General features: G+C 57.5%; 1 protein-coding gene across 1 annotated transcript; it reads right to left on the reverse strand.

The window, feature by feature from the left end:
* Nucleotides 1-5,348: 5,348 nt before the first annotated feature.
* LOC121108072 (coiled-coil domain-containing protein 81-like) lies at nucleotides 5,349-9,438 on the reverse strand. The gene is made up of 8 exons (XM_040654792.2): nucleotides 9,275-9,438; nucleotides 8,996-9,057; nucleotides 8,418-8,571; nucleotides 7,961-8,217; nucleotides 7,675-7,760; nucleotides 7,045-7,169; nucleotides 6,813-6,921; nucleotides 5,349-6,615 (listed from the first exon to the last, which is right to left on the reverse strand). The coding sequence occupies exons 1-8, from the start codon at nucleotides 9,393-9,395 to the stop codon at nucleotides 5,808-5,810; spliced, it is 1,722 nt and encodes a 573-aa protein (XP_040510726.1). The 5' UTR covers nucleotides 9,396-9,438; the 3' UTR covers nucleotides 5,349-5,807.
* Between the last annotated feature and the right edge of the window lie 5,145 nt (nucleotides 9,439-14,583).

Below are 14,583 nucleotides of genomic sequence, written 5' to 3' on the forward strand. Positions count from 1 at the left end.
TTGGGGTTGGGGTTAGGGTTAGGTTTCGGGTTAGGGCTAGCATAGGGTTAGGGTTACGGTGAGGGTTAGGGTTAGTGTTGGGCCTTAAGTTGCGGCTAGGGTTGGGCTCAACATTTGATGTTAGGATTGGGGTGAGGGTTGGAATTAGGTTTTGGTTTAGGCTTAGGGTTTGGGCTGGGGTTGAGGTTACTCTTGGGTTTAGGGTTGTGATTAGGGTTAGGGTGTGGGTTGGGGTTAGTGTTGGGGTTAGGGTTGGGTTTAGTGTTGTGATTGTGGTTGGGGTTCTGGTTTGGTTTAGATTTAGAGTTAGGGTTGGAGTTGGGGTTGGGTGTAGGGTTAGCATTGTGTTAGGGAGCTGGGGAGTGCCAGTGGGGCAGGGAGGCGCAAGTTGCACTCTGTGAAGTCTGCGCTCTCCTTCCTTTTCAAAGCCTGACATGAAGGCGGGGGCCCGGCAGCGGATTTCCAGGGGAGGAATGACATTTCAGCATCCTCATCGAAACGTGGGATGGAATCTCAACAAGAACCCCCGTCCCCTGGAAACAGCCAGTCAGAAGGGCACCCTTTGAGCTGGGAACTCCTTCCCAGCCCAGCTTTTCTTGTGAGACAGCTCCTGGCAACCCCCCAGCACCAAACCCAGCTCACCTGCTCGGCCTGCTCAGCCCAAGCTGTGCCCAGCTCACGCACACGCCACAGTAGTGCTTCGGACAGGCTCTCACAGGGTGATCTGTTCCAAGGAGGGCCCAGAGCTCAGTCCCCGCGTGCAGCACGCCCACCAGAGCACCAGCTCTGCTCACCAGCTGTGGCACAAACGCTCCCACCCCTGCAACACTTGTGACCTTAGTGTGCGCCCGCATCGCTTCTGTGCCTTCATCATAAGCAAAGGAAATGGACGCCTCCCAGATCCAAACTTTAGGAAACCAACACCAGGCTCACCCAATGGGGTTAACCAAAGTAAAATAACAGGGAAGCGAGGATGACTCTTGTGCAGCCCAATAAAAACCAGTAATGACCAATACGGCCTCATCGTGGTCAATGGAGTCCCAGAGGAACTAGTAGGATCCAGGCGTGCACACCAGTATGGGCCAGGAAAGACCAGGATGGACTCATAGTGGTCAGTAGACACCCATCGGAAGCCGTAGGAGCGCAAACCACTATTGACCCATAAAAAGCAGTAAGGACCAGCACGGCCTCGTAGTGCTCAATGGAGTCCCATAGGAATCAGTAGAAACCAATAGGAATGCACACCTGTATGCCTCTCTGGTTGAGGCTTTACGCCCCAGGGCCGATGTTGGCCTCCCGGACTATGGCTTTAGGCCCTGGGCCAGTGCCGGCCTCTCCGGCTGTGGACTTAGGCCCGGAGCTGGTGCTGGCCTCTTGTGCTGTGGCTGTGGCTTTAGGCCCCGGGGCCAGTGCAGGCCTCTCGGGATGTGACTTTGGGCCCAGGGGCTGGTGCCGGCCTCTTGGGCAGTGACATGTGGCTTCAGGCCCCAAAGCTGGTGCCAGCCTCTTGGGCTGTGGCTTCACGCCCCAGAACTGGTTCTGCCTTTCCGGGCTGTGGCTTCAGGCCCCAGGGCTGGGGCTGGCCTCCTGGGCTGTGGCTGTGGCTTCAGGCCCTGGGACCAGTGCCGATCTCTCTGGCTGCAGTGACAGCTTTAGGCCCCAGGGACGGTGCCAGCCTCTCTTGTGCTGTGCCTACAGTTTTAGGCCCTTGGGCCTGACCTGTGGAACAGCACCTAGCCTCACAGGAGTCACAATGTAAGGTAGTTAATTTAAGGTGTATAGACAGGCGCACGGGGGGCTCACACTGCTCCCGTTGCGCAACCAGAGCTTCCTCCTTTGCAGTGTGCTATTGATAAGCAGAAGCCTTGCCCCCTTTCTACCAAACTCCTCCCAGGTCCTGCCTATTCCTTGTAAACCACTCCCCAGACTCCGCCTCTGAAGTAAGTGTTCCTCCTGTCTTTAATTTTTGAGCAGGGGACCCCCGCCTGTACCGGTACAGGGGTCCCTCCTGTACAAGGACCATCCTAGGGTCTCTGCCTTCACTCAGGCCACTGCTGACCTTCCTGATTAGAGCTTCAGGCTCTGGGGCCCGTGCCGGTCTCTTGGGCTGAGTGTGTGGCTGTAGGTCCCAGGGCCGGTGCTGGCCTCTCTGGCAGTGGCTTTAGGCGCCAGGGAGCGCGCAGGCCTCTTGGGCTGGGGCTTCAGGCCCCGGGTCCAGCACCAGCCTCTCGGGCTGTGGCTTTAGGCTTTGGGGCCGATGCCAGACTGCCTGGCTGTGACTGTGGTTTCAGCCCCTGGCTGTAGGGCTATCCTGTTTAGACAAGAGGCCCGCAGTAAAAGGAGAACAGACTTAACAAACATCAAAGAAGCCATGGCCTCTACACAAGGTTGGATTGCCTCGCTCTGGGGATAGGTTGGGATGCAACAGGCAGGCATCAAGATACTCCCCTCTCTCCTCCTTCCAGGCTTATCTCTGTGCAAGGACGAGCAGATGTCCAGAAGCAATGATCTAGTATTGAGTGACCAAGTGTGAGAAGTTAATTATTTAGCAATACGTGCTTAGTTAACAACAATTTCTGGTTAGTTGAGTGCCGGGAAGACTGTGAACCTGAAGTCCTCAGCCAATGAGGAACCAGGGGAGAAAGAGATAAGCGTCGAGTAATAGGGCATCAAAGACGTAAGGCTGTTTTCTGTGTGCTCTCCTGCTTGCAGGAGGCCCGCCATTGCAATTGCGAAGAAAATCTGCTTTTTCCGAGATACCGTTCTGATAAATTATTTGGCCCCGCCAACCCTTTTCCTACCGGCCCCGGGGCCAGTACTATTCTCTCTGGCTGTGTTTTTATGCCCCAGGGCTGTTGCCGGCCTCCAGCAATGGAGGGATGCAGCATAGTCCTCTCCATCCTCCTACCCAACTTATCTCTGTCCAAGGATGAGCAGGTGTCCAGGAAGAGAGAGATACCGTTCTCATAAAGTATTTGGATATTTCCAACAATTTGACCTCACTCTTCCCTTCCCCCTACGAAATTCCACCAAGATCCCCCCCCAGACACCCTTTCCACCCCATAGAAGTCCCCTTTCCCCCTTCTCAGCTCCCCTACACAATGTCCCCCTCTACCTCCAGACCCCCTTTCCACCCCATGGAAGCCCCTGCTCACCCCTTTTCCCCCCCACAACTCCTTCTCTCAGCCCCCACAACCCCTTTCCACCCCCATAGAAGCCCCTCACAGCCCCCCAGCTTCCTCCTGCCAACCCCCTCTCCATCCCCAGACCCCCTTTCCTCCCAGTAGAGACCACATTCATCCCATTTCTCCCCCCTCACAACCCCCGTCCACTCCCAGACCCCCCTTGCTGCCCTACAGAAGCCCCATTCCCCCCTACCCCCCTCTCAACTCCCTACGTTCCCCTCCACAATGCCCCCCACCACCCCAGTTTCCCTTCACATCCACATAAGCCTCTTTTCCCTCTTTTTCCACCCCACAACTCCTTCTCTCTGCCCCAGACCCTCTTTCCACCCCATAGAAGCCCCCCAGCACCCCCCCCAGTTTCTCCCTTTCACCCCTCCCTCCACCTCCAGACCCCTTTTCCACCCCACAGAAGCCCCGCTCACACCTTCCCCCCTAGATTCTCCTCAACCCCCCTTTCCACCCCCAGACTTTCCTTCCACCCCATGGAAGCCCCGCTAACCCTTTTCTGCCCCCCACAACACCCCCTGTCTGGCACGGGAGTCATCCAGAAGGACCTGGAGATGTCCCTGAAGGGTCTTGGGTCCCCGGTATCCTTGCATTCATTCAGAAGGCGCTGGCGATGTCACAGAGAGGACGTGTAGGATCCAAGGGGTCCTCAGCTGGGTTCAAAGGGTCCTGTTGTCTTCTGCAAGGGTCTGGAGATGAGCCAGGGGGGCCCCAGGAGCTCCTGGAGTCCTCCAGAGGTCTCAGATGGGAATTTTGAGGACAACCCCACATAGTGGCACGTCCTCACTCTGCTTTGTCCCCACGGGACCACCCCCAAAACCTTCTGTTTCTACTAAAATAAACTGCCACGTTGATTTGATTGTATTTTTTTTCCCAGCTTCCCTTCAGAAGTGGATGGTTCCCGCCAAACCCCCGTGTAAAGCCCCACCCGGGGGAAACAACTCCCCCCAGGGCCACCGGGTGACACCAGGCCAACCGTCAGCGGTGCCACCACTGGAACAACCTCCTGTCCCTGAAGATTACACTGTCACTCTGTCACTGTAACCATGCAACTTGGCGCCATCCCAACCCCCGTCTACCTTGAGAGCCCCATCAGCGTCCTACAGCTCCCTCCCAAGCTGGGAGGGAGTGTTGATCAGCCGGAGGGGAGAAAGGCACTACAGAGGGACGTGCAAAGGCTGGCTGGCTGGGCCACGGTAAACTGTATGAGTTTCAACAGGGCCAAGTGTTGGGTCCTGCATTTTGGTCACAAGAAGCCCAGGCAACCCTACAGGCTTGGGGAGGAGTGGCTGGAAAGCTGCCTGATGGAAAGTGACCTTGGTGTGCACTTGGACAGTCAGCTGAATACGAGCCAGCAGTGTGCCCAGGTGGCCAAGGCGGCCCATGGCATCCTGGCTTGGATCAGGAATGGTGTGGTGAGCAGCACTGGGGAAGACGTCCTGCCCCTGTACTCAGTGCTGGTGAGGCCTCACCTCGAGTGCTGTGATCAGTTTTGGGCACCTCGGTACAGAAGGGAAACCGAGGTACTGGAGCAGGTCCAAAGAAGGGCTACAAGGCTGATGAAGGGCTTGTGAAGGGCCTGGGGCCCCCAGCATAAGAAAGACGCAGAGCCCTTGGAACGGGTCCAGAGGAGGGCCACTAAGATGACCACAGGGCTTTCTTCTCCTCTGAAGAAAGGCTGGGGGAACTGGGCTTGTTCAGCTTGGAGAAGAGAAGGCTCCAGGGAGACCTCATGGTGGCCTTCCAGTGCTGGAAGGGAGGGTGTAAACAGGAGGGGGAATGACATGGGTTGATAGCGATAGGACAAGGGGGAATGGTTTTAAAATGAGACGGGGGAGGTTTGGGTTAGACATGAGGAGGAAGTTTTTCACTCAGAAGGTGGTGACGCACCGGAACAACTTGCCCAGAGAGGCTGTGGACGCCCCATCCCCGGAGGCATTGAAGGCCAGGCTGGATGTGGCTCTGGGCAGCCTGGTCTAGTGGTTGGCCACCCTGCCCACGGCAGGGAGGTTGGAACCAGATGATCTTAGGGGTCCTTTTCAACCCAGGCCATTCCATGGTTCTGGGATGATTCCATGAAATACAGCCATCATATGCGCCCAGGGCCACGGGGTCTTGGAAGAGTCCCTTCGGCATCTGAAGGCACGGACTCAGGTGTGAATGATCCAAATTGTTTATTGCAGGTTCAAACATCCCCAAGTTCTCTCTTTCCCATTTTCCCACCCCCCTTTCCATGTCAAAAAATCATTTGACACAGTCACCCCTGGTCGACTCCTTAAGCGTGCATGCAGGAGCTTATCCATCGGTGTCACGAGTTGTTCGTAGCCACGTGCTCTTCCTCCACCCGGGGTCGTTATCATGCGGTGATCGTGCTTCTCGCATGACTCTTGTTTTTGTCTCCTGGAGGCGTCCTTTGTTCTCAGCATTCCTTTCTCATGCCGTTTATCTATCTTGTTCCGCAGCTTCTAGCGTGAATGTTCTTTCTTGAATCCAGCCCAGTCCCCACTGTCCCTCTACCTCTGCTTTTCTACAGGGAGCTGGCACCCAGGAATGGTGCAGATGGAGTTTTGCAGGCTCAGGGGCAGCTCTGTCTGTCCCGGGCACCCCATGCCCTGCTCAGCGTGGGTAGGGTGTTGGCGGCCTGCGGCGCGGGGCTGTGGTCCTTGGAGGCGGACTCCTGGGAGACTCTGGTCTGTTGCGTATGGGTGGCAGCAAACCAGATCGGCTGGTGGAGGGCTCCTCAGGCAGGCTGCACTCACGGTGAGACGGTGATGCCGCCGTCTCCTGAGGTTCTGCCTGTGCCGGCCTGTCCTTCGTGGCCATCTGCCTCTGCCTGAGTAGTTTGACAGAGTCACGTGGCAGAAACGGGTAGGGTGTTGGCGGCCTGCGGCGTGGGGCTGTGGTCCTTGGAGGCGGACTCCTGGGAGACTCTGGTCTGTTGCGTGTGGGTGGCAGCAAACCAGATCTGCAGGTGGAGGGCTCCTCAGGCAGGCTGCACTCACGGTGAGACGGTGATGCCGCCGTCTCCTGAGGTTCTGCCTGCGCCGGCCTGTCCTTCTTGGCCATCTGCCTCTGCCTGAGTAGTTTCACAGAGTCACGATGCAGTAACGGCGGCCGGGATGCGTGGCCTTTGGTATCCCTGGACAGGCTGGACTCAGCTCTTAATGAACATCTCCTGTCTTTGATGCGAGATGCCACCTGCCTCCCGGCAACCTGAGAGTGCGAGGCCTTTGCTTTCCACATGGCCGCCGCTCCAGCCTCACGGTCCTCTCCCGCTCCTTGTTCATCTCCGCGGAACCGGACATGTTTTTTTCCCGTTGTTTGGCCCAGGTGTTCTTGGCCTTCGTTTCCTGCCTGGCCCTGCGGCTGCCAGGTCACCGGCTGCTCGCGGGCTTCAGACGTTCTCAGGATCGCTGGCAGCGGACTGAAAAGACAGAGCAAGAGGGGTCTGCTTGAGTGGGTGATGGCTTTGGGGCCTGCATCCTGCAACCCTGAGCCAGGACCCTTGGCTGCAACACGGCCTTCCCCACAGACAGCTCACCGGCTGCCCCGTGGCGCTCCTGAGATCCGGACAGGGGCCAGCCCTGTGAGCTGATCCCAGCCCAGAGCCTCCAGCCTCACCTGGACGAAAAGCTCTCCTGCTGTAAGCTTCTTCTGCTTCTTGAGCTTTGTCCAGCAGTACTTGCAACGCTGAAGCGTCTGATGTACGTTGGCACTTCAGCAAACCTCACTGCAATCGGGAAGGCAGAAGACATTCACCTGAAGCCTTTGGCTCAGTGACAAGGGGCGCTCAGGGATTTCCCGTCACACGGTGGTTGCACGTGCCATGGGAAGGAGCTGGCAGCTGCTTCACCTTTCTTGCCCTGGACAAGAGGTGGCAAAGCCCCTTCTTTCTTTTGCTTCCCCTCACCATGGAGATCTCCGGAGGCCTTGCGGAATATCCTGGGCGGTGGTTTGGGTGCAACCTGCTTCTGAAACCTGTGCAGAAAGAGCAGACACCGGCGTGATGCAGTGCTCCGCCAATCCTTTTTGGTGGCCGTGATGTCTGCTCACAGCACATTTTCCTGCTGCGTTAAGGCCACTACTTTCTGGAGTCCTTAGCAGGGTCCCTTGGGGTAGGGCAAGGGGAAATAGTTTCAAAGGGAAAGAGGGAGGATTGAGATTGGATGTACGGAAGAAGTTTTTGGCAGGAGGGTGTTGAGGCACCGGAACGTCTTGCCCAGAGAGGTGGTGGCTGCCCCGACAGTCGTTTGAGGTCAGGCTGCACCAGGCTCAGAGCAACCTCATCTGGCGGTAGGTGTCCCTGTTCCTTGCAGGATCGTGGGACTAGGTGCCCTTTCAGGGTTGCTTCCAGCTCAAATGATTCTGTGATTCTGTGCCATATCGTCACGGGCAGGACAGCCATGGACACAAGGAACAAGCACTACAGAATGAGAGCTGAGCAGCTGCATCAAGCAGCGGCTGCAGCCACAAACATACTCACATGGGGAAGACGACGAGGCGGCCAGAGTGCGTCAGGGAGGCCACCGGTGCCACCCGGGACACCAGCGTGTCCAGCAGCCAGGGGGCCTGCAGGGGAGGAACAGGGAGGTTGTGGGACATCCTTCTGATGGCTGAGGCCCTCAGGACTGGAGGAGCCCAAGGCAGGGGGAGCTGACACCACCGCAGCCCCTGCACAGCCCAAGCAGCTGGCCAGGTCCTGGTGGGCCATGTGCAGTCAGAGCAAGGGTCACGGGACTGCCCGGGCCATGGAGAAACCTCCAGCTCACCTTGAAAACAACTTTTCTGAATTTCTCCTTCCCGGAGAGCTTCTCAAGGAAGTCGTAATAGTATTTAATTCCAAAGCTCATGCCTTCAAAGAGGAGCACTCCTATGTCTTTCAGGACAAAGGCAACGTTCTCCCCATTCTTGAGGCAGTTGGAGAGGAGGGACACGGTGCTTTGGATGCAGGTCTTCCCTCTCTGCCAGGTCACAGAGGCAGCGGCAGCCACCTCGCTGTATTTCAGGGTCTCCACCTCCCTATGGGCTGAAAAATGCGAGGGACAGAGTTGATCCTGCAGTCGCTTTTCCACAGGCGCTTGCTTGCTTCCCTACAAGTGCTTCTTGCGGCCATCAGCCAGCACGGCCCCCACCTCGGAGGGGGAGGGAGGTCTCCTTCTGAGAAGGGAGGCGGTGGCCTTCTTTGCCCCGTCCGTGAAGCCTGCAAGGGTTCAATCCCGCTCCTACCTGGCAGGGAGTCCTTGTCGGACCCGAGGTGGTGCATGGCTCTGAGGTTCCTGGCCAGCTGAAACACGGGCCACCGCAGAGTCACGGTCCCGTCCGCAGTCCTGATGTCTTTAGAGATGGTGTCGAATGAGCCGAAGGTGGGAATCCAGACCCCCTGCGAGTGGAAGAGAAAGCATGGGCTGCAGGGTTATGGGCCGGCTGGAGGAAGAGCTGGAGGGGGTCCCACGTAGGGACAGAGCTCAGAAGCCCTCTCCCGCTGCTCAGAGGCACCAGCGGGCAGGGCAGCGGGAGAGGCTTTGGGAAGGAGCTGCACAGTCCTCTCCCTCCCCTTGCCCTCCCAAATGCAGCACAGCAGTCAGGGCGGAAGCAGCCTGGTGGAATCCAGAGGCTTCCCGAGGCTGGGCTCGGCCCTGAGCTCGGAGCCCGCCTAGCACAAGCGATGCTGCCTTTGCAGGAAGCCCACGCTATGCACAGCAGAGCAATTTGGGCTGAGCTTCCTGCTTTGTGTGGAGGGGAAGAGTCAGAGGAACTGCAGGCTGAGCTGGACAGGGAGAGGAGGAAGACGACAGCCAACACACCTTCTGCACCAGGAGGTGCTCCTGTACGTAGGCGGCCACCGCATCCCAGACGGCAACTCGCTCTGGAGGGCAGAGGAAAAGCGGGTCACACTCTGCATCTGCCGCTTCCCGGCGCTCCTACTGCCTCGGGCCGGGAGGGAGGTGGCAGACGGAAAGTGTCGTTGCAGTCCCCAGCCCCACACGGAGACAGCCCCGAGCTGGTCCCCGTGCTGGGTCTCTCCCGCTCAGCGCCAAGATGGGCTGCAGCAGCGCTCCTGTGGTGGCTGTGGACCCGTGTACCTTCGGTGTTGGTGTCTGTCGCTCTGGAGGCACGCCTCGCTGCGGGGCCGGCCTCGCTCGTCCTGTTCCGCCTTGTGCCAGCGGGTTGCTCCGTGTTGGCGCCAGCCATGCCGGAGCTCATCCCTTCAGATGCGTCTGCTCTCGTCCAGATGCTCCTTCAGGGTGCAGGACCCACCACCGTGCACCGCCTTTATACCCCTCCCGGGTGGCCGTGTCACAAACGTTGCCGTGGCGACGCAGGTGACAGCGTGGCCAGTGCTGGCCGTGGCCCATTATGACGCAAGACAGCAGCCTGCTGCCCGCCCCGAGTGGGAGTGCTGGCACCTCTCTGTTTTCTCTCTCTTCTTTTCTTTCCTCTCAGGATTGCGTTCCTCATTTCTCTTTAGTAGCCGTTGCCTAAATTGATCTTCAGGCAGTTGGCGCGGAAATCACAACTGTTCCAAAGTACCCTCTACCCGTAACGGTTATGATTTGTTGTTTCGAAAGTTGCCCGGCTTTGCCTGGAACGAGCCGATTCCTTGTCAGAAAGCTCCATCCATTACCCGGCATTGCTCCTCTGTGTCGCTGTGGTGACTCCATCGCGGCCGCCTAGCCCGGCCATCCGTGGGGCAGTGAGGCGCAAGTTGCGCTCTGTGAAGTCTGCGCTCTCCTTCCTTTTCAATGTCTGACATGAAGGCGGGGGCCCGGCAGCGGATTTCCAGGGGAGGAATGACAATTTATCATCCTCATCGAAAAGTGGGATGGAATCTCAACAAGAACCCCCGTCCCCTGGAAACAGCCAGTCAGAAGGGCACCCTTTGAGCTGGGAACTCCTCCCCAGCCCAGCTTTTCTTGTGAGACAGCTCCTGGCAACCCCCCAGCACCAAACCCAGCTCACCTGCTCGGCCTGCTCAGCCCAAGCTGTGCCCAGCTCGCGCACACGCCACAGTGGTGCTTCGGACAGGCTCTCACAGGGTGATCTGTTCCAAGGAGGGCCCAGAGCTCAGTCCCCGCGTGCCGCACGCCCACCAGAGCACCAGCTCTGCTCACCAGCTGTGGCACAAACGCTCCCACCCCTGCAACACTTGTGACCTTAGTGTGTGCCCGCATCGCTTCCGTGCCTTCATCATAAGCAAAGGAAATGGACGCCTCCCAGATCCAAACTTTAGGAAACCAACACCAGGCTCACCCAATGGGGTTAACCAAAGTAAAATAACAGGGAAGCGAGGATGACTCTTGTGCAGCCCAATAAAAACCAGTAATGACCAATACGGCCTCATATTGTCAATGGAGTCCCAGAGGAACTAGTAGGATCCAGGCGTGCACACCAGTATGGGCCAGGAAAGACCAGGATGGACTCATAGTGGTCAGTAGACACCCATCGGAAGCCGTAGGAGCGCAAACCACTATTGACCCATAAAAAGCAGTAAGGACCAGCACGGCCTCGTAGTGCTCAATGGAGTCCCATAGGAATCAGTAGAAACCAATAGGAATGCACACCTGTATGCCTATCTGGTTGAGGTTTTACGCCCCAGGGCCGATGTTGGCCTCCCGGACTATGGCTTTAGGCCCTGGGCCAGTGCCGGCCTCTCCGGCTGTGGACTTAGGCCCGGAGCTGGTGCTGGCCTCTTGTGCTGTGGCTGTGGCTTTAGGCCCCAAAGCTGGTGCCAGCCTCTTGGGCTGTGGCTTCACGTCCCAGGACTGGTTCTGCCCTTTTGGGCTGTGGCTTCAGGCCCCAGGGCCAGGGCTGCCCTTCTGGGCTGTGGCTGTGGCTTCAGGCCCTGGGACCAGTGCCGGTCTCTCTGGCTGCGGTGACAGCTTTAGGCCCCAGGGACGGTGCCAGCCTCTCTTGTGCTGTGCCTACAGTTTCAGGCCCTTGGGCCCTTGCTAACTAATTCTGTGAATGTCTTCTTATTTTCACTCCTTCTTGGACATGTGCAGAGTACAGTCAAGTCGTTTTGAATATCATTTCCTTTGTGGTGATTGGTCTGGTTTCTCATCTGAAGGCTTCAGACCTGCAATTCCAGGAGCTTCCTCCTTTGCAGTGTGCTATTGATAAGCAGAAGCCTTGCCCCCTTTCTACCAAACTCCTCCCAGGTCCTGCCTATTCCTTGTAAACCACTCCCCAGACTCCGCCTCTGAAGTAAGTGTTCCTCCTGTCTTTAATTTTTGAGCAGGGGACCCCGCCTGTACCGGTACAGGGGTCCCTCCTGTACAAGGACCATCCTAGGGTCTCTGCCTTCACTCAGGCCACTGCTGACCTTCCTGATTAGAGCTTCAGGCTCTGGGGCCCGTGCCGGTCTCTTGGGCTGAGTGTGTGGCTGTAGGTCCCAGGGCCGGTGCTGGCCTCTCTGGCAGTGGCTTTAGGCGCCAGGGAGCGCGCAGGCCTCTTGGGCTGGGGCTTCAGGCCCCGGGTCCAGCACCAGCCTCTCGGGCTGTGGCTTTAGGCTTTGGGGCCGATGCCAGACTGCCTGGCTGTGACTGTGGTTTCAGCCCCTGGCTGTAGGGCTATCCTGTTTAGACAAGAGGCCCGCAGTAAAAGGAGAACAGACTTAACAAACATCAAAGAAGCCATGGCCTCTACACAAGGTTGGATTGCCTCGCTCTGGGGATAGGTTGGGATGCAACAGGCAGGCATCAAGATACTCCCCTCTCTCCTCCTTCCAGGCTTATCTCTGTGCAAGGACGAGCAGATGTCCAGAAGCAATCATCTAGTATTGAGTGACCAAGTGTGAGAAGTTAATTATTTAGCAATACGTGCTTAGTTAACAACAATTTCTGGTTAGTTGAGTGCCGGGAAGACTGTGAACCTGAAGTCCTCAGCCAATGAGGAACCAGGGGAGAAAGAGATAAGCGTCGAGTAATAGGGCATCAAAGACGTAAGGCTGTTTTCTGTGTGCTCTCCTGCTTGCAGGAGGCCCGCCATTGCAATTGCGAAGAAAATCTGCTTTTTCCGAGATACCGTTCTGATAAATTATTTGGCCCCGCCAACCCTTTTCCTACCGGCCCCGGGGCCAGTACTATTCTCTCTGGCTGTGTTTTTATGCCCCAGGGCTGTTGCCGGCCTCCAGCAATGGAGGGATGCAGCATAGTCCTCTCCATCCTCCTACCCAACTTATCTCTGTCCAAGGATGAGCAGGTGTCCAGGAAGAGAGAGATACCGTTCTCATAAAGTATTTGGATATTTCCAACAATTTGACCTCACTCTTCCCTTCCCCCTACGAAATCCACCAAGATCCCCCCCCAGACACCCTTTCCACCCCATAGAAGTCCCCTTTCCCCCTTCTCAGCTCCCCTACACAATGTCCCCCTCTACCTCCAGACCCCCTTTCCACCCCATGGAAGCCCTGCTCACCCCTTTTCCCCCCCACAACTCCTTCTCTCAGCCCCCACAACCCCTTTCCACCCCCATAGAAGCCCCTCACAGCCCCCCAGCTTCCTCCTGCCAACCCCCTCTCCATCCCCAGACCCCCTTTCCTCCCAGTAGAGACCACATTCATCCCATTTCTCCCCCCTCACAACCCCCGTCCACTCCCAGACCCCCCTTGCTGCCCTACAGAAGCCCCATTCCCCCCTACCCCCCTCTCAACTCCCTACGTTCCCCTCCACAATGCCCCCCACCACCCCAGTTTCCCTTCACATCCACATAAGCCTCTTTTCCCTCTTTTTCCACCCCACAACTCCTTCTCTCTGCCCCAGACCCTCTTTCCACCCCATAGAAGCCCCCCAGCACCCCCCCCAGTTTCTCCCTTTCACCCCTCCCTCCACCTCCAGACCCCTTTTCCACCCCACAGAAGCCCCGCTCACACCTTCCCCCCTAGATTCTCCTCAACCCCCCTTTCCACCCCCAGACTTTCCTTCCACCCCATGGAAGCCCCGCTAACCCTTTTCTGCCCCCCACAACACCCCCTGTCTGGCACGGGAGTCATCCAGAAGGACCTGGAGATGTCCCTGAAGGGTCTTGGGTCCCCGGTATCCTTGCATTCATTCAGAAGGCGCTGGCGATGTCACAGAGAGGACGTGTAGGATCCAAGGGGTCCTCAGCTGGGTTCAAAGGGTCCTGTTGTCTTCTGCAAGGGTCTGGAGATGAGCCAGGGGGGCCCCAGGAGCTCCTGGAGTCCTCCAGAGGTCTCAGATGGGAATTTTGAGGACAACCCCACATAGTGGCACGTCCTCACTCTGCTTTGTCCCCACGGGACCACCCCCAAAACCTTCTGTTTCTACTAAAATAAACGCCACGTTGATTTGATTGTATTTTTTTTCCCAGCTTCCCTTCAGAAGTGGATGGTTCCCGCCAAACCCCCGTGTAAAGCCCCACCCGGGGGAAACAACTCCCCCCAGGGCCACCGGGTGACACCAGGCCAACCGTCAGCGGTGCCACCACTGGAACAACCTCCTGTCCCTGAAGATTACACTGTCACTCTGTCACTGTAACCATGCAACTTGGCGCCATCCCAACCCCCGTCTACCTTGAGAGCCCCATCAGCGTCCTACAGCTCCCTCCCAAGCTGGGAGGGAGTGTTGATCAGCCGGAGGGGAGAAAGGCACTACAGAGGGACGTGCAAAGGCTGGCTGGCTGGGCCACGGTAAACTGTATGAGTTTCAACAGGGCCAAGTGTTGGGTCCTGCATTTTGGTCACAAGAAGCCCAGGCAACCCTACAGGCTTGGGGAGGAGTGGCTGGAAAGCTGCCTGATGGAAAGTGACCTTGGTGTGCACTTGGACAGTCAGCTGAATACGAGCCAGCAGTGTGCCCAGGTGGCCAAGGCGGCCCATGGCATCCTGGCTTGGATCAGGAATGGTGTGGTGAGCAGCACTGGGGAAGACGTCCTGCCCCTGTACTCAGTGCTGGTGAGGCCTCACCTCGAGTGCTGTGATCAGTTTTGGGCACCTCGGTACAGAAGGGAAACCGAGGTACTGGAGCAGGTCCAAAGAAGGGCTACAAGGCTGATGAAGGGCTTGTGAAGGGCCTGGGGCCCCCAGCATAAGAAAGACGCAGAGCCCTTGGAACGGGTCCAGAGGAGGGCCACTAAGATGACCACAGGGCTTTCTTCTCCTCTGAAGAAAGGCTGGGGGAACTGGGCTTGTTCAGCTTGGAGAAGAGAAGGCTCCAGGGAGACCTCATGGTGGCCTTCCAGTGCTGGAAGGGAGGGTGTAAACAGGAGGGGGAATGACATGGGTTGATAGCGATAGGACAAGGGGGAATGGTTTTAAAATGAGACGGGGGAGGTTTGGGTTAGACATGAGGAGGAAGTTTTTCACTCAGAAGGTGGTGACGCACCGGAACAACTTGCCCAGAGAGGCTGTGGACGCCCCATCCCCGGAGGCATT

The sequence above is a fragment of the Gallus gallus genome, chromosome 34 (assembly GCF_016699485.2).
Source record: "Gallus gallus isolate bGalGal1 chromosome 34, bGalGal1.mat.broiler.GRCg7b, whole genome shotgun sequence".
Taxonomy (NCBI): Eukaryota; Metazoa; Chordata; class Aves; order Galliformes; family Phasianidae; genus Gallus; species Gallus gallus.